Raw genomic sequence first — 23,090 nt, forward strand, 5'->3', positions numbered from 1 at the left:
CTAGGATGAATTTCAGTCCCGCTGACTTGAATACATCTACCTTATCTATATATTCTTTAACCTGTTCTGTCCCTATTTTGGCCTGTGTTCATTCTTCCTTATTGTTGTTAATAATTGTGTTGAATATCTGGTCACCTTTAACTTTTTTTGGGAAGACCTGAAGCAAAAAAGTCATTAACATCTCAGCTTTCTTGATATCAGTTATTAACTCTCCTTGCCCATAGAGGATCAAGTTTCCTTCATCTTTTTGTTGCTCCTAATGTATTGAAAGAACCTCCTCTTCTTGCCTTTTATGTCCCTTGCTAGGTGTAACTCATTCTGTGCCTTAGCCTTTCTGATTTTTTTGTTCCTACATGCTTGTGTTATTCTTTTCTACTCCTCCTTAGTGATTCATCCATGTTTCCACTTTTTGTAGGATTACTTTTTGATTTTCAGGTAATTAATAAAGAGCTCCTGATGGAGCCATATTGGCCTCTTGTTGTTCTTCCTATCTTTCCTTTGCATCAAGACACTTACCCCCACCCTGCCCCAAGTCTCTGTGATGCCAATTAAGTCATAATTTACCTTATGTACTAATACATCTAGTTCTTCCTGTTTATTCCCCATATTCCTTGCATTTGGGTATTGACATCTAAGATGTTGAGTAGATTCCCCCACTGATTTCCCTTTTGTTGTTGTTATGACCCTATTTTAATTTTCCACGTCCCCTCCAACATCTAACCCTCTGTAAGTTTTTTTTTATATTTAGCTGTGGACTTTTGTCACCTGCCCCCTTTGAACCTCGCTGAAAGCCATCCTCACTAGGTGGCAAGTTGGTGCAAGAAGATGCTCTTCTCCTTCTTGGTCAGGTGGAAACTCTTTTCTCAGCAGATCGTTTTCCCAGAACAGCATCCAATAATTTAGGAAGCCAAAGCCCTCCCATTGACCTCATCTGCACAGCCATGCATTCATTTCCAGGATGTGCATGTCCCTGCTTGGGCCCTTACCCTCAACTGCAAGTTGCGTTCTGGTTCACCTTCCTACTCCTGACCCCTTCACCCTAGCTCCCAGAGCCCTGTTGTCACTGCTGATCTGCTCAGGGTCAGACTTAGCAGTATCATTGATGACCATGTGGATGGGTAGTGACCAGAGGCATGCATGAGCCCCAGCAGCCTTTCTGTAGTGTCTGAGATGGGCTCCAGGCAGGCAGCACCCCTCTTGGGGCATTATATTAGGCTGGCAGATGGATGCCTCTATTTCCCTCAGAAGAGAGTCCCCAATCACCAGCACTCTGCCTCTCCTCCTGCAGTGGCTGTGAGCCTCCCAACCTTGGAAGCAAATAGCTCTTCCCTCTCAGCTATTGGGGTCTGGCTCCTCACCTCCAGTTGCCAGTATAACATGCCAGTTCTTCATCGTTGTCATAAACAGATAGTTAAGGGTTAATGTCTTTTACCTGTAAAGGGTTAACAAACAGGGAACCAAACACCTGACCAGAAGACCAATCAGGAAACAAGATACTTTGAAATCTCGGTGGAGGGAAGCCTTTGTTTGTGTTTTTGGGTTTGGCTTTGTTCTCTCTGGGTCCTGAAAGGGACTAGACGTGCAACCAGGTTTCTTGCCAATCTCCCTGCTACAGTCTTTTATATATTCAGAATAGTGAGTATTTAGTAAGAAAGGCAGTTATAGTCTTTTGATTGTTTTCTGTATTTGCAAATGTGTATTTGGCTGGAAGTATTTTAAATTGTATTTCTGCTGGAGGAGGCTTTTTCTCCAGTTTCTATAAGCTGACAGACCCTGTAACTTTTACCATCTAAATTGCAGAGAACTTTTTTACTTTTTTTTCTATTTATTAAAAGTTTTGCTTTTAAGACCTATCTGATTTTTCCCCTTGTTGAGGCTCAAGGGAACTGAGTCTGTACTTAATGGGGAAGGGAGGGGAGAAGGGTGGAATCCCTTTGTTTTAGATTCATGGAGCTTGAATCTGTTTATCTCTCTAGGAGCCCAGGGAGGGAACAGCTGGAGGGGAGGAGAAGGTAGGGGAACAAACCTAATTTCTCTGTGTTGTGATTCAAGGAGTTTGAATCACAGTGATCTTCCAGGGTAACCCAGGGAGGGAAAGCCTAGGAGAGGCAACGGTGAGGAAAGGGGTTTACTTGTGTTAAGATCCAGGGGGTCTGGGTCTTGGGGGTCCCCAGGGAAGGTTTTTGGGGGGACCAGAGTATCAGGCACTGGAATTCCTGATTGGTGGCAGCTTATCAGATCTAAGCAGGTAATTAAGCTTAGAGGAATTCATGCTGGTACCCCAACTTTTGGACTCTAAGGTTCAGATTGGGGAAAGATACTACGACAATCCTGATGGAGAAGAGACCTGGGTGGAGCACTGTCTGCTGGCCGATATGGCCAGTAGCCAATTTCCTTCTTGCAGATCAACCAGTTCTCCTTCCTCCTCTGGTGCTACTGCAGTCATCTGTAGTCAACTAGCATGCTCCATCCCAGATGTCTTCATGTGCGTCCTGTCGATGCAGTCCTTGTGCTCCCAGAGGCTATGTAGACAAGCCACCTCCTGCAGCTCTTACCTGCTTTCTGAGGGACTCCATCAACAGACACCTCACACCTGGTGGTTTCTCCTGGCTGGCTTTTGTTGGTGGGGATATGCAAGCCACATTTTCAGCAAGTCAAGACCAGCACTGGAGTGGAAGCTTCTAGAGTCAGTATGCCTGTCCGGTGGGGGACATGATAGGTGGAGGAAGAACTGGCATTGGCATTGGAGACATGCTGTTTTCCTTCCATGATGTACAGTACCTGCAAGTGAAGGAAACAAAAAAAAAAAAACACACACACAACCCTACGTCCCTGCCTCCTTTGGCTGGCTAACTCCCTTAATTTCCCAGCTGCCTTTGCCTCACCAGCCATCTGTCTTCACAGGCTGCTGGTGGCTGTTTGCTTTTTCAAGCCTGCACCCCACACACAACTGGAATGTGTGACTAGGGTTACTAGATGTCCTGATTTTACAGGGACAGTCCCGATTTTTGGGCCTTTTTCTTATATAGGCTATTACCCCCACAACCCCCATCCTGATTTTTCACACTTGCTCTCTGGTCACCCTATGTGTGACTGAGCCTTTCTGACTTAGCTGCCTGTAATCACTGGCCTATCCAATCACAAGATGCACTGCTCTCCCTTCAAAGGACTCCACTGAGCAGTGAGTTATAAAAATACTGAGAACTACACTCACAGAACACTTAGAAGGGGTTATCAAGAGAATGAGTGATTAGTCTCAGCAGAATTTTCCCTTTCTAAGGTCCCTCCATGTCAGACACTCTTGTCAGTGAGATGTAGAAAGCAGTAAATTATCTCTAGAGGTTGAGGTGATTCTACTTGCCCGGGCAGAATTGAAAAGGAACTCATGGGTTACTGGGAGACCCTGTTCCATAACATCCTTCTAACGAAATGCTGCATCAGCAGGATGTTGACTCTATAGTACTTGAGAAAGTGTGGATGGAAAGCCCTATAAGTAGCCTACGGATCTCCTCATAAGATGTATGTGATCTGTCTGTCCACAAAAATCACTGCTCTTTTCACAGAATGCATAGTAATGAGGAGTTGCACCTGAAGCTATGATGGTTCTGCTGTGTACCTTTGTCCCTGAAGGCTCTGTCCATATCCAACTGTAGCAAGGCGGTGGGATATCCCACAGCCTTGCTGAGGGACAAACCTCCCCTAGCACCAGCATGGGTGGAGCCACTGGGTCCTGCGCCCACCCCTGAGGTCACGGCGCAGACCCGGAAATATAAAGGCTCACCAGCGGAGCTCAGTGGAGGCCCAGCCGCCAGAGAGGCCAGATGTCTGCGACCGAGCTCCCGCTGGGGAGACAGCAGAAGGTCGCGGTCAGCCTGACGTCGCACCAGGCCGGCCGAGCCTGCCGCTTGCCCGCTACCCCGAGGAAGACTGGCCGAGCCTGCCGTTTGCCCGCTACCCCGAGGAGGAGCTGAGCTTGCCGTTCGCCACTTACCTCGAGGAACCGATGGTATTTGAGACCGCTGGTGATGCCTCAACGCCTCAGGTACCCGATGAGGGGGAGAGTGGAAGTAGCCCGGGGGCAGCTGACCCCAGTCTGGCTGCAGCACTGCCAGAACCAATGTCAGTGTGTTGCGGCCAGGATCCCCACTGACAGCAGTGAGTTTCTACCGCTGCTAGGGCCCTGGGCTGGGACGCAGTGGAGTGGGAGGGCCTGCATCCCCCCTGCCACCCTTCCGGGGGTGGCAGACTCCCCCTTTTCCCTGGCCTGAGGAGGCCCAAACCTACTATTGTTGCTCAGCCCTACCTGAGAGCTTGAGCATACAGACACAGTATTTGTTGCCCCGCCCTGACCCAGGGCTGGGCTTATGACTATTGCTGCTCAGCCTTGCCCGAGGGCCTGAGAGTTTGGACTCAACATCGGTTGTTCTGTCCCGCCTGAGGACTGGGCGGGAGACTACTGGTAGCGAGGCGGTGAGATATCTCACAGCCTCACTGAGGGACAAACTGCAGTGGTGCCGCACCACACCAACTTATACATTTTACTTCCTTAAGATGTTTTGGATTCATCCAGAAGGAGAATCTTCTTATTATATGAGGAAGAGCGTAGTGACCTTAGGAGTGAAGGCTGGTTAGTTCACAGAACTACCATTTGTGATAAATGTGTAATTGAGATGACACTGAGAGCATACTAAACTCTGAAATCCCCTTGGACAAAAAGGTGGCAAGTTGGCAAAATACTTTTCCGCTTTTGAAAAGAGGAAGAGATCTACCAAATGTGAAGCTGAAAGGTGGTTTTATTAGCATTTGCAGATATCAGATCAAGGTCATGACAGGAATCTGCATATTGCCAGAAGACTGGTAAGAGTTAAGAGCTAAGATGAAAGTGAAGATCACCATAAGGGACCTGTTTGCAGATGATGCAGCCCTTGTGGCTCAGTGTTGATGCTCTACAACATCTTATTACCAAGTACTCTGATTCATGCAAAATCACTGACTAGCAATAAGCCTGAAGAAGACTTATCATGCAGTGAGGCTCTTCAGAACCAGTTCAAACTTAGATGGCATTTGTCTGGATGCTGTTGACCAATTTGGCTAACTTGGCTCTACTGTTATCAGCAATGTAAACCTTGATGCTGAGCTCACTAGTAGAATTAGGCCATCTTGTAAAAACACTAGAATGTCTTTAGCTTCAGCTGACTTTGCCTTGATGTGTGTCTCTTGTAACAGCAACACTGAAACTTCAAGTGGAACATAGACAGCATTTGTGAATTTTCTCCAATTTGTTAGGAGGATGTTTATTGCCTTAGAATGAGTGACTGCAATTGTTTCTTCTCAGCTGATTGGCTAGCCAACACTAGATTTTGATTCAGGATAGGTCCCTGTTGCACTACATTTTGTGTGTGAGATGTGAGGGGATGTTCCAGTACCATTTAAATCAGGTCTGGAAGCTTAAGACTGAGAATTAATAAGGTGATTTATAATCACTGGCCTGTTCCTTCACTATTTTTTTTACCATCTTTACACTTAGTGGCTGAGGGGGGGGGGGGAGGCATAAAGGAGGCCTTTTAGCCCTCTTCTGAGAACAAATTACTGTTTGGAGAATCTTAGATGCCATGGCTTCACATAAAAGCTTATTGCAAGGAGCTGCTGCCATCTAGCAGTGCTCAGAACAATTTTGGAGGAGTAGTCTGATAAGGCAGCACAGTTAAAGAACTTGTTTTACTCCAAAAATATCACTCTTGTGACTTTCTCCCAAATTGTTGCTCAGTCATTTTAAAGCAAACTTCCCCAAATCTGACCATTTACCTAGAGTACAGCATTGGACAGGTTAGGGAGATAAATCTCTCGTCTTATGAATTCCAAGTCACTGAATTGTTACAATCATAGAATATCAGGGTTGGACGGGACCTCAGAAGGTCATCTAGCCCAACCCCCTGCTCGAAGCAGGACTGACCCCCAGACAGATTTTGCCCGAGATCCCTAAATGGCCTCCTCAAGGATTGAACTCACAACTGTGGGTTTTGCAGGCCAATACTCAAGCCACTGGAAGAAGGTTGGGCGTGGGGCTAGCAACTCCACTCTGTAAAAAATCAACCTGCTACAGAAACGCCAACAATAGAGACAGACTTTTACCCTGGAAGAAGAAGGGTCTTCAATTCGAAGATGCATGATGCTGGGTGGTAAAAGCCGTGAGGAAGCCACTAAGCCGATTACCCTAGGCACATGGAACGTGAGGACCATGTACAAGTCAGGAAAGACGGCGCAGGTTGCAGCAGAGATGAGGAGCAAGCCTATTAGGCATTAGCAAGACAGGGTGGATACAAGCGGGACAGAGATGACTTGACAGGAGAGCTGTTGCTGTATTCAGGACATGAAGAGCGACGCATCCCACACACAGGGAGTAGGCTTCATGTTGTCCAAGCAGGCACAGAGAGCACTGATTGGTTGGGAGGCACATGGTCCCAGGATCATCACAGCATCCTTCAGAACTAAAATGAAGAGGATTAAGATGAATGTTGTTCAGTGCTATGCTCCAACTAATGACAGCGAAGAGGAGGACAAAGATTATTTTTACAACAGACTCCAGAAAATATTAGAGATTCTCCCAGACAAAGACAACACCATCCTTATGGGAGACTTTAATGCCAAAATTGGACCTGACAACACAGGATACGAACAAGTCAAGGGGACCCATGCTCTGGGACAGATGAGTGAGAATGGAGAGAGATTTGTGGATGTGTGTGCACTTAACAACCTGGTCATAGGAGGTAGCATCTTTCCTCACAAGCGGATCCACAAGAGTACCTGGGTATCACCAGCAGGCACAACAGAAAATCAGATCATGCATGTCTGCATTAGCAAGAAGTTTAGAAGATCCTTGCAGGACGTTAGAGTTAGAAGAGGAGCAGATGCGGCGTCCGACCATCACTTAGTGGTGGCCAGATTGAAGCTGAAGCTGAAAAAGAACTGGATAGACACGTCAGACAGAAGAGTGAAGTACAAAGTCAGCCTTCTGAAGGACCATAAGACCAAGGAAGATTTTGGACTGAGGCTGAAGAATAAGTTTTTTTCAGTATTACAGGATCGGTCTGAGGAAGAGGGAAGACAGTGTACTAAACAGATGGCAGAAAGTGAGACACACACTTAGGTCACTATGCCAGGAAGTGCTTGGAATTAAGAAACATCAGCAAAAAGAGTGGATCACAGCAGAGACCTTGATCAAGATAGAAGACGAGAAGAAGAAGGCAGCAGACAACAACAGCAGGACTAGAGCAGCAAAGGCCAAAGCTCAAAAAGAGTGTGCTGAAGCCCACAGAGCAGTGAAGAGGAATAATCAGGAAGGACAAGAGAAAGTATGTGGATGAACTGGAAGCAGAAGCGGAGCAGGCAGCATACAGCAGTAATATGAAACAGCTGTATGATACTACCAAGCGACTGTCTGGAAAGTTCAGCAAGCCAGAATGTCCCTTTAAAGACAAGCAGGGAAAGTCTATAACAGGAATAGAACAACAGATGAACAGATGGGCGGAGCACTTTGAGGAACTCCTGAACAGACCAGCACTACCAAATAGATAACTCAGCTAACGAGGACCTCCCAATTAATTGCAATAAACCAACCAGAGACGAGATCAGAAAAGCCATCACCATGAAGAAGAATAGGAAGGCTGCAAGACCTGATGACATCCCAGCAGAGGCCCTGAAAGCAGACCTGGATGCTTCAGTGGAAATGCTGTACCCCCTCTTTAAGATATGGGAAGAAGTAGTGATTCCGGTAGACTGGAAAGAGGGATATCTCATCAAAATCCCCAAGAAAGGAGACCTTAGCAACTGTGCTAATTTATAGAGGAATCACACTTCTGTCGGTGCCAGGGAAGGTCTTCAACTGAGTCCTCTTAGAGAGAATGAAGGATGCCGTCGATCCACAGCTACGAGATGAACAGGCAGGTTTCCGGCAGAACAGATCATGCACGGACCAGACAGCAACGCTTCGCATCATAGTTGAGCAGTCTATAGAGTGGAACTCCTCATTGTACATCAATTTTGTTGACTATGAGAAAGCATTCGATAGCGTGGATCGAGAGACCCTTTGGAAGCTCCTTCGGCACTACGGCATCCCAGTAAAGATGGTCAACCTGATCAAGAACTCATATGACGGTATACACCGTAGAGTGATCCATGGAGGGCAGCTTACTAACAGCTTCCAGGTGCAAACTGGAGTCAGGCAAGGATGCTTGTTATCACTTCTTTCTTCTCGTCATCGATTGGATTATGAAGACATCCACCTACGAGCGTAGGAATGGAATCCAGTGGACGTTGTGGACCCAGCTTGATGACCTGGACTTTGCTGACGACCTTGCACTCCTTTCGCACAGTAAACAGCAGATGCAAGAGAAGACCAATGTAGTGGCAGCCACGCCATCACAGGTTGGCCTCAACATTCACAAGGACAAGACCAAGATCCTTAGGATTAACTCTACTAGCAATGACCCAGTCACACTGAATGGAAGCCCCCTGGAAGAAGTGCAGTCCTTCACCTACCTAGGTAGCATCATGGACCAGCAGGGTGGCACAGACGCAGACATCAAAGTAAGGATTGGTAAGGCAAGGGCAGCCTTCTTGGAGCTCTAGAGAGCTGTCTTTGGCAATAAAAATTTGACTGTTCAACTCCAATGTGAAATCAGTCCTACTGTATGGAGATGAAACCTGGAGGACAACCAAAACAACCATCAGGAAGATCCAGACCTTCATAAAAAGCTGCTTCAGAAGGATTCTCCAGATCCGCTGGCCAGACACCATCAGTAACATCCACCTCCTTAAAGAGGACCTGTCAACTCCCAGCAGAGGAAGAAATTAGAAGGAGAAGGTGGGGTTGGATAGGACATACGCTACGCAAGCAGCCAACTAACGTCACCAGACAGGCACTGCGGTGGAACCCCCAAGGCAAGCGGAAAAGAGGCCGTCCAAGAAACACCTGGCGACGTGACCTTCAGGCTGATAGCAAAAAAATGGGCTATACCTGGAACCAGTTAGAACGAATGGCCCAGGATAGAGGACTCTGGAGAACTGTTGTTGGCGGCCCAGACCCCAACTGGGGTGACGGGCATGAGTGAGTGCTCAAGCCACTGAGCTATCCCTCCCCCCCGCGTCCCCCCGCAAATGTCAATGATATCTCCAAGGTTAATCTGTTTTCTAAATATATTTTATTTCTTAAATAAAAAAATGTACATTCATGGAACACTGACTGGATTTAAAAACTCAAGAAATCTAAAGGTAAGATTTTCTCTGCAATATTGATTTGTGTACAGAGTATAGATTAACACTTAAAGCCTAACTAATAAGAATCTGAATGTTTCTTCTTCGGAGTTAGATGTAAAGATTTGCAACTTTAACACTGTTTACATTTCTGTTTTTGTTTCTATTCAATTCTATTTTAGTCCTTAAAATACAAATAAATGCTGAAAGACAGATTTAAAATTTCAGTTACATAACAGCTACAAATCTAACCATTTAAAAATTTTCAATATCCCCATGTCCCTTTTTATCAGGCTTCATGTAAGACTTTTTAAAAATTGTTTATCTATTCCCCAAACTGCTAAAACACCATAGGCACTGATCTTATTTACCAATGTAAAATGCATCAGTTGTATGACTTGTAAACAGTGTCAGTCAAGCTCTGTAGACTGATGCAATATGATGGACACAGTAACTGTGCTTTGTGTAATGAGAATATGGGTTTTTTCTCTCTCTCTCCATACTGATTATCTGGGAGGCCTTGTCCATTATCAGAACTCATTGTCCAACTCTGCATCCCAGCCACAGGATTCCAGCTGCTCATCTTGTGGGAACTCAACCTCAACATTGTAGGTGAAGTCTGGGTCATCCTTCTTCTTCCTGTTCTTTTCAAACAGCTCATCCATGATACTCTTCCTTTTTGCCAGTTCCTTGTCATCTAGTTTGTTCAGGTCCTCCTCTGGGTCAATGGTCTCTTCTTGCTGAATCTGCTCCAAGCTCTGGGCCAAACTCTTTCCCTGCAAGTGACCTCTTAGCAAACTGTATAATTTCCGCAGCTGCTGCAGTGAGACCCCTTGTAGGTAAGCCTTGTGCCGAGGGTTATTCTTCAGCTGTTCTGCAGCCCTGCTGCAATCTGCGGGGGTGGAAAAAAAACCCACTCTCCCAAGAATTACTGCCTTGAGCACACAATTCTTAAATAAATGCTCTTTACCCAAAGATTCTCTGCTGCCCTAGGACTGCCAATAATAATTTTTAAACTAGACAGCTCAGATTGGGAAGCTTCCTGGCTTGATCTCCAAGCCTGGAGAACACTGGGTATTTCACCTCCAGAGTAGTCCTACTACACAACTTCCCACGCAGAGCTGGTGAGAAGAAACTTACCAGTCCCTGAAGAGGTGCCCAGTTGCCATTTCTCCCCCTTCCTGCCCCTTTGCTGTTTTACAGAAGGAGGCTGTGAGATGCCAAAATTAAATATACCGTACCTGAGAACTTGGAGAAGTTTCGGATAGGCATGATGCGCTGGCGTGCTCTATCCTTGTTTTTATCTTCATAGATCAGGATAACGGATGGAGGCTGAAAGCGAATGCCACACTTCTTTGCAACGTAAGTCATCCCAGCTCATGCTACTGGCGGAACAAAATGAAATCTTAGAGCTCTACGAGGTGTGTGCTTCAATGTTCACTGCAAAAGAAAAAGGAAAACATAAAATAAGGAGCAGCATCAGTTTAATTAAAGGGTGGTTTTTGATCAGGGTTATAGGAGTCCTGACTCAGAAAAGCACTTATACAGAGGGTTAAGTTTGAATACGTGCTTAAATCCTTTGCTCAGTTAGAGTCCAGGAGGGGGGTACAGTAATACCCAGCTGTTGATTTCCAGATTTCTCAACTCTACATCTGAGTCTGGGTTGTTTGGTTGATGCAAACATGTCATAATTTGTGTGCCCTGGGCTCGATGAGGGTACCACATAGCCAAATGGAGGCCCAAAGAGATTTTTATTAAAAAAATGGAAAATATCATACAATGCATCAGTGCATTAGAGACTTTTTCATTAACAATACTCTACTGCAAATTACAGCCACTGATCTGGAAAAGCTCAGTTATTTAACCATTTAAAAACCCTTTTTCCCCACCAACTATTTTGATTTCTTGTTATTTATGACGGGTTGGATTAAAACCAAGACACAAGGTTTGAATTAAAGAGAGGAGACAACTTGCCTGTGTAAACAGTCTGAATGAGCTCTCCCCTGACATCTAGTAGTGAGCTGTGGAAAAAGACTTCAGATACTGATCTCATTTGCACTTAAGCACTCAGCATGATGGGACTGCTTACCCAAAAGACCAACTGCAGCTGGTGCTGGATTCCCAGTCTCCTTTTTTTGGGGCAGGAGTAATATAGGGTTGTTATCCTTGTTTTGTGAACCGAGGGCAGCAGAACTGTACATGGCATACCCCAATGGAAGGATTCACCCTCACTTGAATGGCACTCACTAGGCAGGGGACACCATTTGACCCTGCCTCTTGTCATGGTATAACAAGAGTTAAGAGTTTTATTGCACACTACAGCGCTAAAGTCAGATACCTAGGTCTAAAGTATTAGACCGACATTGGGACAATGTCTCTATTGCAAGAGACTACCTAGCATGCACTAGCAGTGAGGCTCCTTACTAACAGCTGAAATTACTGAGAGCTGTGTTAAGTGTGGGAGGTCCCTGAAGATATCTTAGTGGCCAGTGGGGCAGCTGGTGGAGAGGCATGGCAAACAGTCAGCAGAGAAGCTGGTGGAGAGGGCAAAGCCCTGCAGATGTGTGGCAACTGGCCACTGGGGTGACGAGCAGTGCAGCATGTAAGCTGCCTCCTTATCTCCCCTCCCCACCCACCTTCCACACAAGATGGGAGGTGAACTCTGTGGATGAATCTCTGAACTCTGAGGCTGCACCCGCCAAGGACAGCAACTGTGAGTGGGGCACAGAGACGGGACGGGCACATTAAGGGGACTCTTGGGTTGCTGGACTTAAGAGCCGAGGGGAAAAGGAAACTGCTCAACTTACTTGGAGGGGTGAGTCTTTTGCTCATGGTTTGTGTTTATGAACCCTAGTTGCAGTGTCTTCCCAAATTAATGCTGAGTTAATTCCCTCCTTTTATTAAAAGTTTTGCTACACTCAGACTCTGAGCTTGGATAGGGGAAACATTGCCTCTTAGAGGCACCCAGGGGGTGGTGTGTAATTATCACAGGGCACTGGGTGGGGGCTCGAGCCAGTTTTGTGTTGTATTGTTGAAAAGGAACCCCTAGATACTGAACTCGGCCTGTTGCTGCTGGATCCACCTGGCAGAAGGGTTCCATCTGCATAGGGACTAAATTATAATTTTTGCTCTAGGTTTATTTGGGCAGATTTGAAAATCTGTGGAAAATAAAATGTAGAACTAACATGCAGAAAACTGTGAAATTACAATGAAACAATTCCTGCAACATGAACATGTATATGTAAAATCAACCAACCAACCAAAGGAGATTTTAAAAGGTATATTTTGTTGTGAAAAAAAATTAACTGATAAACATAGCTCTGATTACCTTAGTAGTTCAATCAATTCTTTTGTCTTCCTTTCTGGCCCAAACTCAGACACCAGTATTCTCTACTCCACCTATTTAGAGAGCGTTTTGAACATAACTGCAACATGTATGAAATTGAGATCCCAGGGGTTTTCGTTTTGTATTTCCAGTAGGGCTGTCAAGTGAATTAAAAAAATCGTGATTAATCACACAATTAAAAAAAATTGTGCAATTAAGCGGTATTCGATTGTTTAACTGCACAATTTAAATATTTGGGATTTTTTCTACACTTTCAAATTGATTTCAATTACAACACAATACAAAGTGTACAGTGCTCAGTTTATATTTTATGACAAATATTTGCACTATAAAAAACATAGTATTCAATTCACCCTAATACAAGTACTGTAGTGCAATCTCTATCATGGAAGTTGAGTTTACAAATGTAGAATTATGTAAAAAAAAAACAAAACTGCAAACAGTCCTGTGGCACCTTATAGACTAACAGATGTATTGGAGCATGAGCTTTCGTGGTGAAAAACTGCATTCAAAAATAAAACAATGTAAAACTTTAGAGACTCCAAGTCCACTCAGTCCTATTTCTTGATCAGCCAGTCCCCCAGACAAACACGTTTGTCTACATTACCGGAGATAATGCTGCCTGCTTATTTTTAATGTCACTTGAAAGTGAGAACAGGTATTTGCATGGTACTGTTGTAGCTGGCATCACAAAATATTTACGTGCCAAATGCCCTAAAGATTCATATGTCTCTTCATGCTAAAACCACCATTCCAGAGGGGATGTGTCCATGCTGATCATAGGCTATTAGGGTGGGAAGAGACCTCAGAAGGTCATCTAGTCAAATCCCCTGCTCAAAACAGGACCAACACCTGATGACAAATTCTGCTTGATAACAATCTAAAGCAGAGTGGACTGATGTATGTTCATTTTCATTATCTGAGTCAAATATCACCAACAAAAGTGATTTTTTTTTTTTTTTTCTTTTTGGTGGTTCAGTTTCTGTAGTTTCTACACCGGAGTGTTGCTCTTTTAATACTTCTGAAAGCATGCTCCACATCTTGTCCCTCTAAGATTTTGGAAGGCACTTCAGATTCTTAAATCTTGGTTCGAGTGCCATAGCTATCTTTAGAAATCTCATAGTGGTACCTTCTTTGCATTTTGTGAAATCTGCAGTGAAAGTGTTCTTAAAACAAACTACACGTGCTGGGTCATCATCAGAGACTGCTATAACATGAAATATATGGCAGCATGTGGGTAAAACAGAGCAGGAGACATACAGTTTTCCCCCCAATGAGTTCAGTTACATATTTAATTAATGCATTATTCTTTTAAACGAGTGACATCAGCATTGAAGCATGTCCCCTGGAATGGTGGCCAAAGCATAAAAGGGAATACAAATGTTTAGCATATTTGACGCAAATACCTTGCAATGCTGGCTACAAAAGTGCCATGTGAACATGTTCTCACTTTCAGGTGACACTGTAAGTAAGAAGTGGGCAGCATTATGTCCCGTAAATTTAAACAAACTTGTTTATCTTCACAATTTGCTGAACAAGAAGTAGGACTGAGTGGACTTGATGGTGCTAACGTTTTATACTGTTTTGAGTGCAGTTATATAACAAAAATTTACATTTGTAAGTTGCACTTTCACGATAGAGATTGTACTACAGTACTTGTATGAGGTGAACTGAAAAATACTATCATTTTTAGAGTGCAAATATTTGTAATAAATATAAAGTGAGCTCTGTACACTTTGTATTCTGTGTTGTAATTGAAATCACTTTGAAAATGTAGAAAAACATCCAAAATATTTAATTTCAATGGATATTCTATTCCTTAGCTGTACAATTAAAACAGTTTAATCGCAGTTGACTCACGTGATTAATTCAAATTGCCATTTTAAAAAAGTGATTAATCGACAGCCCTAATTTCCTCCTCCTCAAGAAACCTGCCAACATTTTGCAAATCATATCTATATAGCAGATTGTTAACTCATAGAGGAGAGGAAGAGTCAGATGAGGGACAAAAATTAAACAGAGGCACCAAAAGATTCCATATGAGAAGAGACTGAAAAGACTGGCATAGACACCAACTCACCACCGGCAGCCAAGTTCTCCTCCCTTCAGCACCTCCTGCCCGCCAGCAGCCCTGCTGATCATCTCCTCTCTCTCCCTACCAGTGCCTCCTGCACACTGATTGAAGTATAAAAATAGAGAAAATAAATTGGGCCCACTTATTTACTTCCTCTCATAATACAAGAACAATGATACTCTCAATTTAATTGAATAGTAGGAAATTTAAAAGTAGAAGATGGAAATGCTTCTTTGGAGTGTACTGCCACAAGATATTCATCAAGGCCAACATCTTAGTAGGACTTAAAAATTAGTAGACAAAACAAGAACATCCACATTTACATTGGATGGGATTTTTCTTTTCAAGTCAGAAGGGATATAAACTCTCATGCTTCATGGCATAAAACAGTCACTGAGTGAGGTTAGGAAGAAACATTTCTTTTTAAGTCACTTTGCCTCTCTGTTCAATTTTCCCATCTGTAAAATGGGAATAATGAAACTGACCTTCTTTGTAAAGTGCTCTGAAATACACAGCATTTCTTGTTTCTCCTCTGAAGCATTTGCTATTGGCTATTCTCAAAGGCAGATTATCAGACTAGATGGTTTGTCAGTCAGATATGGCAATTCCTCTGTCCCTAAACTAACTGCCTTATAGGCTGATGATACCCAGGCATGGGAAAGTATTTGGAAGAATAACTATGTTCACAATTCCCACTTCTATTGAGTAGACCAGAATACCAATGGAGGCTCAAAGATCAAGAACACCTTTGCTGCAGATCACCACTCCCATCATAGAATACAACATAGTGGACACAGATCCTACTTCCCTTTGAGGGCTTGTCTACACTTACTGGTAGATCAGCACTGCTGCAATCAATGTAGCGAATGTCAATTTAGCAGGTCTGGTGATGACATGCTAAATCAATGGGAGAGCACTTTTCCATTGATTTTTTTACTCCACTTCCCCAAGAAGTATATGGGAGAGTGTCTCCCGTCAACTTCCCTTCGATACAGTGCAGTATAGCCACCGCGGTAAGTGGATCTAACTACATCTACTTCAAATTACATTATTCACGTAACTGAAGTTGCATAAGTTAGGTCAGTGGTTCTCAAATTTTTTTTTCCATGGACCACTTAAATTGCTGAGGGTCTTGGCAGACCACTTAATCTTTCCAAATGTTGTTTGTACCGTTAGCTAACTACTGTAAGGCAGGTTTCAGAGTAGCAGCCGTGTTAGTCTGTATCTGCAAAAAGAACAGAGTACTTGATTCAATTAGTGTAATGACCCAACCATTCCCAGTCTGTTTAAACCCAAGTTAATTGTATCTAATTTGCATATTAATTCAAGTTCAGCAGTCTCTTTGGAGTCTGTTTTTGAAGTTTTGTTGTTGCAAAATTGCCACCTTCAAGTCTGTCACTGAGTGGTTAGAGAGGTTGAAGTGCTCTCCCACTGGCTTCTGAATGTTGTTCCTGATGTCAGATTTGTGTCCATTTATTCTTTTGTGTAGAGACTGTCCGGTTTGGCCAATGTAAATGGCAGAGGGGCATTGCTGGCACATGATGGCATATCACGTTGGTAGATGTGCAGGTGAACGAGCCCCTGATGGTGTGGCTGATGTGATTAGGTCCTATGATGCTGTCACTTGAATAGATATGTGGACAGAGCTGGCATCGGGCTTTGTTGCAAGGATAGGTTCCTGGGTTAGTGTTTATGTTGTATGGTGCGCAGTTGCTGGTGAGTATTTGCTTCAGGTTAGGAGGCTGTCTGTAAGCGAGGACTGGCCTGTCTCCCAAGATCTGTGAGAGTGAGGGATCATCTTTAAGGATAGGTTGCAGATCTTTGATGATGCGCTGGAGAGGTTTTAGTTGGGGGCTGTAGGTGATGGCTAGTGGCGTTCTGTTATTTTCTTTGTTGGGCCTGTCCTGTAGTAGGTGGCTTCTGGGTACTCTTCTGGTTCTGTCAATCTGTTTTTTTACTTCAGAAGGTGGGTATTGTAGTTTTAAGAATGCTTGACAGAGATCTTGTAGGTGTTTATCTCTGTCTGAGGGATTGGAGCAAATACAGTTGTATCTTAGAGCTTGGCTGTAGACAATGGATCGTGTGGTGTGTCCTGGATGGAAACTGGAGGCATGCAGGTAAGTATAGCGGTCGGTGGGTTTCCGGTATAAGGTGGTGGTTGTGACCATCGCTTATTAGCACAGAAGTGTCTAGGAATGGACAGCTTGTGTGGATTAGTCTAGGCTGAGGTTGATGGTGGGATGGAAATTATTAAAATCACAGTGGAATTCCTCGAGGGCTTCTTTTCCATGGGTCCAGTTGAAGATGTCATCAATGTAGCGCAAGTAGAGTAGAGGTGTTAGGGGAATCTATTTCCCCATGTTAAGTTCTCCTCACACCTTCTACGGGTCATCTTAATTTTCACTTCAAAAACTTTTTTTCCTCCTGCTGATGATAGCTCATCTCAATTATTAGACTCTTCCTGTTGGTATGCATACTTCCACCTTTTCATGTTCTCTGTATGTATAAATATCTCCTATCTGTGTGTTCCATTCTATGCATCTGAAGAAGTGAGCTGTAGCCCATGAAAGCTTATGCTGAAATAAATGTTAGTCTCTAAGGTGCCACAAGTACTCCTGTTCTTTTAATGTAAAGCAATTTGGATAAAAGCGCTACATTAAAAAAAAATTACCGAATATACTCGTTCATTAGCCCATTTGTTTATACTCTATAAAAATAGAAAAAAAAACTGTATTACCCTTTCACAAGCTGACCCTATATTTCAGGGGGTGGAAAACTTCGTCTCCCAGCCCACCAGAGTAAGCCGCTGGCAGGTCAGGATGTTTTGTTTACTTGGAGCATCTGCAGGCACAGAGCCCCATAGCTCCCAGTGTCCGTGGTTTGCTGTTCCCAACCAATCGGAGCTGCGGGAAGTGGCACCACTTCCCACAGCTCCCATTGGCTGGGAACAGCGAACCGCAGCTACAGGGAGCTGAGGGGCTCTAGGTCTGCCGACGCTCCAGGTAAACAAAACAACAATGTATTAGATATTTAATTCAATTATTCCATAGGGTTTTAAATCATCAAATTTTGGTGTAGACCAGTTTATAAGCCAACCCCTGCTCTTTGATGCCTCTCTTTTTTACCCAAAATATTCAGCTTATGAAAGAGTATACTGTAATAATAATTAAACTTTTATTGTTCTATAAATAAAAGCACACAACTCATATTTTAATACCACTAGTCTTGCCTTTCTAATGCGATGGATGTGCCCTCTCTCCCTGCTGTGGCAGCCGCCGATCTGGGGCTGGGAAGGGGGGCCATCTCTCCCTGGCAGCCACAGCCCTGGAGCTGGGGAAAGTCACCTCTGGCCGATACAACTCTGCACATCCCAAATTCCCTCCATCCCCTCTTTTCATCCCACTATCTCCTCATCTCTACCTCCAAGGCCACCACCTCACCTTACATGTGCATCTTCTCCAGGGTCCAGGCACCTAATTAGTGGAGCCACACCTATGCAGCTCCACTAATTTGATGGGTGGCCCTTCACTCTTTTATGTGCGGCCGCCCAGGCACGCACCTTAGAGGGGACTATCCGCGGACCACCTGAATGGAGCTCGTGGACCACAGTTTGAGAACCACTGTTTAGATCGATTTACCGCAGTAGTGTAGGCCAGCCCTTAGTTTTAAAAATGTGAAAAGATGCCAGTCCCCTAGCCTACCTCCTTCCCTAGCCATCTCTATAGATTACAGAAAGTCAACACAAGAAATGTAATAAAATCAAGGTGGATTCAAAAATACCAATAGAGTATGATAGTCTAAGGCCTTGTTCTTAGGCTAAGGCCTTTGGCTAAACAGCAAGGACAGCCATAAACTGGGAAGCCTGCGGTAACATCCTCACCAGTTACACTGAAATAAGGCAATTTGGGGTTGTTAAAAAGGTGATCCAATCTATCACCTCCAGAGAAAGGGAAAAGCCTAGAAGATTTAAAGAAATCTTAGTTTGATAGCATCCTGTCTGGCAAGAACTCACTTATCAATAGCTGGGGCGTAAAATCCTCATCTTTGTTGTTCTATTACTGTAATCCCCACTTTCCTATTGTTTATCTGTATGGTCTCTGGTTCTGTGGTTGTTTCTGTCTGCTGTATAATTAATTTTGTTGAGTGTAAACCAATTAAGGTGGTGGGATATAATTGGTTAGATAATCATGTTACAATAGGTTATGAAATGATTGGTTAAGGTATAAGTAAGCACAACTCAAGTTTTACTATATATAGTCTGCAGTCAATCAGGAAGTGGGGGGAAGGGAGGATTTGAATCGTTTTGCTAAGGAGGGGTAATGGGAACAGGGAATGGGCACAGGCAAGGTTCTGTGGCATCAGAGCTGGAAAGGTAAACACTGAGGAAGGAAATTGAAATCATTGCTTGCTGAAAGCATAGGCGCCAACTCCATGGGTGCTTCGGGGCTGGGAAAAATTGGTGGGGGCAGCTCCCCACCCTGCCCCAGCTCACCTCCACCTCCTCCCCTAAGTGTGCTGCATGCCCACTTTTACTGCTAGCTCCCTGCGCTTGCGCCACAAAACAGCAGGGCACAGGCGGGGCGAGCACCTACCGGCACCGGGGAAACTTGGCACCTATGGCTGAAAGTTCACCCCGATAAACATTTAATTGTTTGCACTTCAGACTTTGGGTATTGCTGCTCTCTGTTCATGCGAGAAGGACCAGGGAAGTGAGAGGTTGAAGGAATAAGCCATCTAACAAAAACCACATGGGAAGATTTCCAACTTACTGCAATATTTTCAAAATTTGCCACAGGAATTACCTGCCATATTTTTTAATAATTATTTTGTGCTGGACAGAAAAATTAAAGTCAGCACATTTCTTTGGACAAACTTTTTTCATTATTTCACAGTCTGTTGCTTATAAGTGAACTGAAATTCTTTTTCAAAGTATAAATGACTATTACAAGCTTTTGGAGACCTGAAATCACCAACAGAAGGTATGGCTGTCTTTAAGAGGGCAGAGAAATACATTTTACCAAATCCATGGCCATTCTGATCTTCAAGGTAAAAGCAGAGATAAGACTCAGATCCTACCATTTCAAAAACAGAGTCCTCTGCCACTGGAACTAAAAGAGAAGCTCTGTCCATTCTTAAAAGGGGAATTGTAAACCTGAAATCAAGTATAATTTAACAAATGTAGTCTCAGTTACTACCTGTCTCTAAGTCCTCCTGCCATTTTGTGGTTTTACAAACATTTTCCAATTTCAATTTTTTTCTAACTTGTTGCTTTATGAAAGACCTACAACAACAGCAGGGGACATTGACTAAGGATATAATCCTGCAAACATTTAGGCATGTGCTTAATTTTAACCATTGAGTAGTTCCAACTGAATAAATGGGACTAATCACATGCTTACGGTTAAGCACATATATAAGTGTTTGCAAGATTGCTCCCTAATTATAGTCCTAATCCTACAATCAGATATACCCATGAACATTCTTCTGCAGAATCAGAGACTAAATAGAAAGATAATGAAACTGATCACTCAACTGGATTCTAAAAAAGAAACCAGCTGAAAAATAGACAAATCTTTTCTCTATTTTCTTTCAATTATAATCATTTTAGGTTTTCTTGTAATTGTAACTATAAAATAGGTAAAAAGATTTCTATATGTAAATATTTATAAGTTGATGGCATCAATATAAAACTATAGCTAAACCTTGCATTATTTTCATAGTTATTACATGAAATGTGAAGTTAACTGAATTACACAGAATAAATAAAAAAATGTGAAATTCTACCTTTTTAACCAGTTTTTCATAAGCAAATAAAAAGCCTGAGAGATGTGAATAGGCAATCAAGTGCTCTTGTAATGCACTATGCCTTTAAGACCACCATAGTGGTATGCACCCAGTGTAAGTGGCCAAATAAGAGGGTGGTGGTGCAGGTATACAGACTGATCCCTCCTTCCTGACTACCCCCATTCAACCCTGTTCCCTGCCCCCTATATCCACACCCCCGCCAATCCCAAACTCCCTTACCCTCTATCCATACACCACCATCCCCCCGCTCCCTGGAGCACCAGTGGCTGGCAGCGCTACAGCTGTGCTGCCCAGAGCCGCAGGACAGGCAGCCACATCACCCAGCAGGAGCCAGCCATGCACAGCACAGAGCACTGGGTCAGGCTGGGCTCTGCAGCTGCGCTGCCCCAGGAGCTTGCAGCTCCACAGCCCAGAGCATTGCACAGTGAGCTGAGGTTGCGGGGGAGGGGAAACAGCAGGGGAGGGGCTGGGGGCTAGCTTGCCAGGCCAGGCTGGCCACGGGCAATAGTTTGCCCACCTCTGCTCTAGAGCAGTAGCCAAGTGTGGGAAGCAGCATTAGTACCCCATTGCCAGCTCCTGGTTTGGCAGTTAAAGTAACCTGAAATAGGAGAGGAACTCTCTGCAAAAGCCAAGGAGGAGGAGCTGTATGGGAGCCAGGAACAGGAGAGGGGTCTGCTCCTTCAGCCCCTCTTACTTTAACCTCTCAATAAGAGTTGCATGGCATTGCCCAGCTTGGAGTATCCCTGTGGAGTTGGACAGCACCACCCACCCAGAGGATGGGAGTTGCTGTCCTCGGGGTCATTGTTAAAATTGGAGATCTTTAATTGTTTTCAGGACTGATCCTCCTGAGGGGAACCTGTGTGCAGCAAGTGCTTGTGTGGGGGTGCAGGAGGGATGTCAACCCTCCAGGATTGGCCTGGAGTCTCCCAGAATTGGCATTGAACTCCTGGTGACTACTGAAAGCAATCTGGGAGATTTTAATAGGATATTTTAAGAAAATGACATGTCATGTTGGGAGAGGAGGAGAATCTCCTGGAATAGCTTCAGTTAGAGTTGGCAACCCTAGGGTACAGCGTGTGTGGGGGTAACAATGGATCCCAGTGAGATGGGGGCATGCCGGGGCAGGTAGAGTTGCAGGGGGAAAGCAGGGAGTGGGGGTAACTATAACCCCAGTGAGGTGGAGGACAGGCCATAGGTGCTGGAACAATTTTTTATAGTGAGGGCGCTGAAAGCCATTAAGCAAAACTGTAACCCTATAAATCAGTAGTTCTCAAACTTTTTTTTTCAGACCACTTCAAAATTGCTGAGGGTCTCAGCAGACCACTTAATGATATTTCCAAATGTTGTTTACACTGTTAGCTAACTATTGTAAAGCACTTTGGATAAAAGTGCTATATTAAAAAAGACTTAACTTTTTTGTTCTACAAATAAAAGCACACAACTCATTTTAATATCAGTAGTCTTACCTTTCTAATGCGATGGATGTGCTCTCTCCCCCCTGCTGTGGCAGCCCCCAAGCTGGGGCTGGGAAAGAGGGGGTCTCTCCCTCACCACAGAGCTGAGGCTGGAAAGGAGGGCTGTCTCTCCCAGGCAGCTGCAGCCCTGGAGCTGGGGAAAATCACCTCTTTCTTTAGCCAACACAGCCCTGCACGTCCCAAATTCCCCCCCACCCCTCTTTTCACCCCACTGCCTCCTCCCACCTATACCCTATTCCCCCCCCCCCAAGCCACCACCTCACCTTACATGTGTCTCTTCCAGGGTACAGGCACCTATTTAGTATAGTCAAGCTTGCTGGGCTCCTATTAGGTGTGTGGCCACCCAGGCATGCCCCTCAGAGGGAACTATCCACAGACCAGAGTTTGAGCACCACTGTTGTAAATGAAGGAAACCACTTAAAACGAGCTGGTGCTGCCATACCCCTCCCCAGCACCCTTAGTCCCAACACCTAAGAGGTAGGCAGGGTGTGGGGGTAGTTATAGCCCCAAGGGCACTGGCGACAGGCAGGCAGAGGGAGGGGAGATAGCTAGAGCCCCAGGGGTCAGGCAGGGGGAGGGGAGGTAGCTATAGCCCCAGAGGGCTGTGGGGGAGGTAGCTAGAGCCCCAGGGAGGGGGGTCGGTCAGGCAGAGGGAGGGGAGGTAGCTACAGCCCCAGGGGTGTGTGTGTGTGGGGGAGGTAGCTAGAGCCCCAGGGAGGGGGGTCGGTCAGGCAGAGGGAGGGGAGGTAGCTACAGCCCCAGGGGTGTGTGGGGGAGGTAGCTAGAGCCCCAGCGCAGGGGGTCGGTCAGGCAGAGGGAGGGGAGGTAGCTACAGCCCCAGGGGTGTGTGTGTGTGGGGGGGAGGTAGCTAGAGCCCCAGCGCAGGGGGTCGGTCAGGCAGAGGGAGGGGAGGTAGCTATAACCCCAGGGCGGAAGGGGGAGTAGCCAGCGCCTGGGCAGTCCCCGGCACTGCCCCCACTATCGCTCCCTCTAGACAGACTGGGACAGCGGCCTGGCTACAGGCGGCCCCGGGGGATGCAGGGCCCTGACCCACAACCCGCATACTCTAACCTTGGCGTAGACGTCGGCGGCCAATAAGCGTCCCTGGCCTCTTGGGTACCATGACAACCCCCTCCCG

General features: G+C 45.0%; 1 protein-coding gene across 9 annotated transcripts; it reads right to left on the minus strand.

Annotated features, from left to right (window-relative positions):
* Nucleotides 1–8,920: 8,920 nt before the first annotated feature.
* Nucleotides 8,921–23,088, minus strand: CEP19 (centrosomal protein 19). 9 transcript variants are annotated; one of them, XM_050965728.1, is made up of 6 exons: nucleotides 22,216–22,467; nucleotides 14,679–14,773; nucleotides 12,581–12,734; nucleotides 11,227–11,273; nucleotides 10,494–10,692; nucleotides 8,921–10,144 (listed from the first exon to the last, which is right to left on the minus strand). In XM_050965728.1, exons 5-6 carry the CDS (start codon nucleotides 10,621–10,623, stop codon nucleotides 9,783–9,785), a joined length of 492 nt encoding a protein of 163 aa, XP_050821685.1. In that variant the 5' UTR covers nucleotides 10,624–10,692; nucleotides 11,227–11,273; nucleotides 12,581–12,734; nucleotides 14,679–14,773; nucleotides 22,216–22,467; the 3' UTR covers nucleotides 8,921–9,782. The 9 variants fall into 9 exon arrangements, with proteins under 9 accessions (XP_050821685.1, XP_050821689.1, XP_050821690.1 ...); XM_050965727.1 differs by lacking the exon at nucleotides 11,227–11,273 and adding an exon at nucleotides 23,024–23,088 and having other exon boundaries at nucleotides 8,922–10,144; nucleotides 22,216–22,346; XM_050965725.1 differs by lacking the exon at nucleotides 11,227–11,273 and adding an exon at nucleotides 21,944–22,085 and having other exon boundaries at nucleotides 8,922–10,144; nucleotides 22,216–22,466.
* Between the last annotated feature and the right edge of the window lie 2 nt (nucleotides 23,089–23,090).

The sequence above is a fragment of the Gopherus flavomarginatus genome, chromosome 8, assembly GCF_025201925.1.
Source record: "Gopherus flavomarginatus isolate rGopFla2 chromosome 8, rGopFla2.mat.asm, whole genome shotgun sequence".
NCBI lineage: Eukaryota > Metazoa > Chordata > Testudines > Testudinidae > Gopherus > Gopherus flavomarginatus.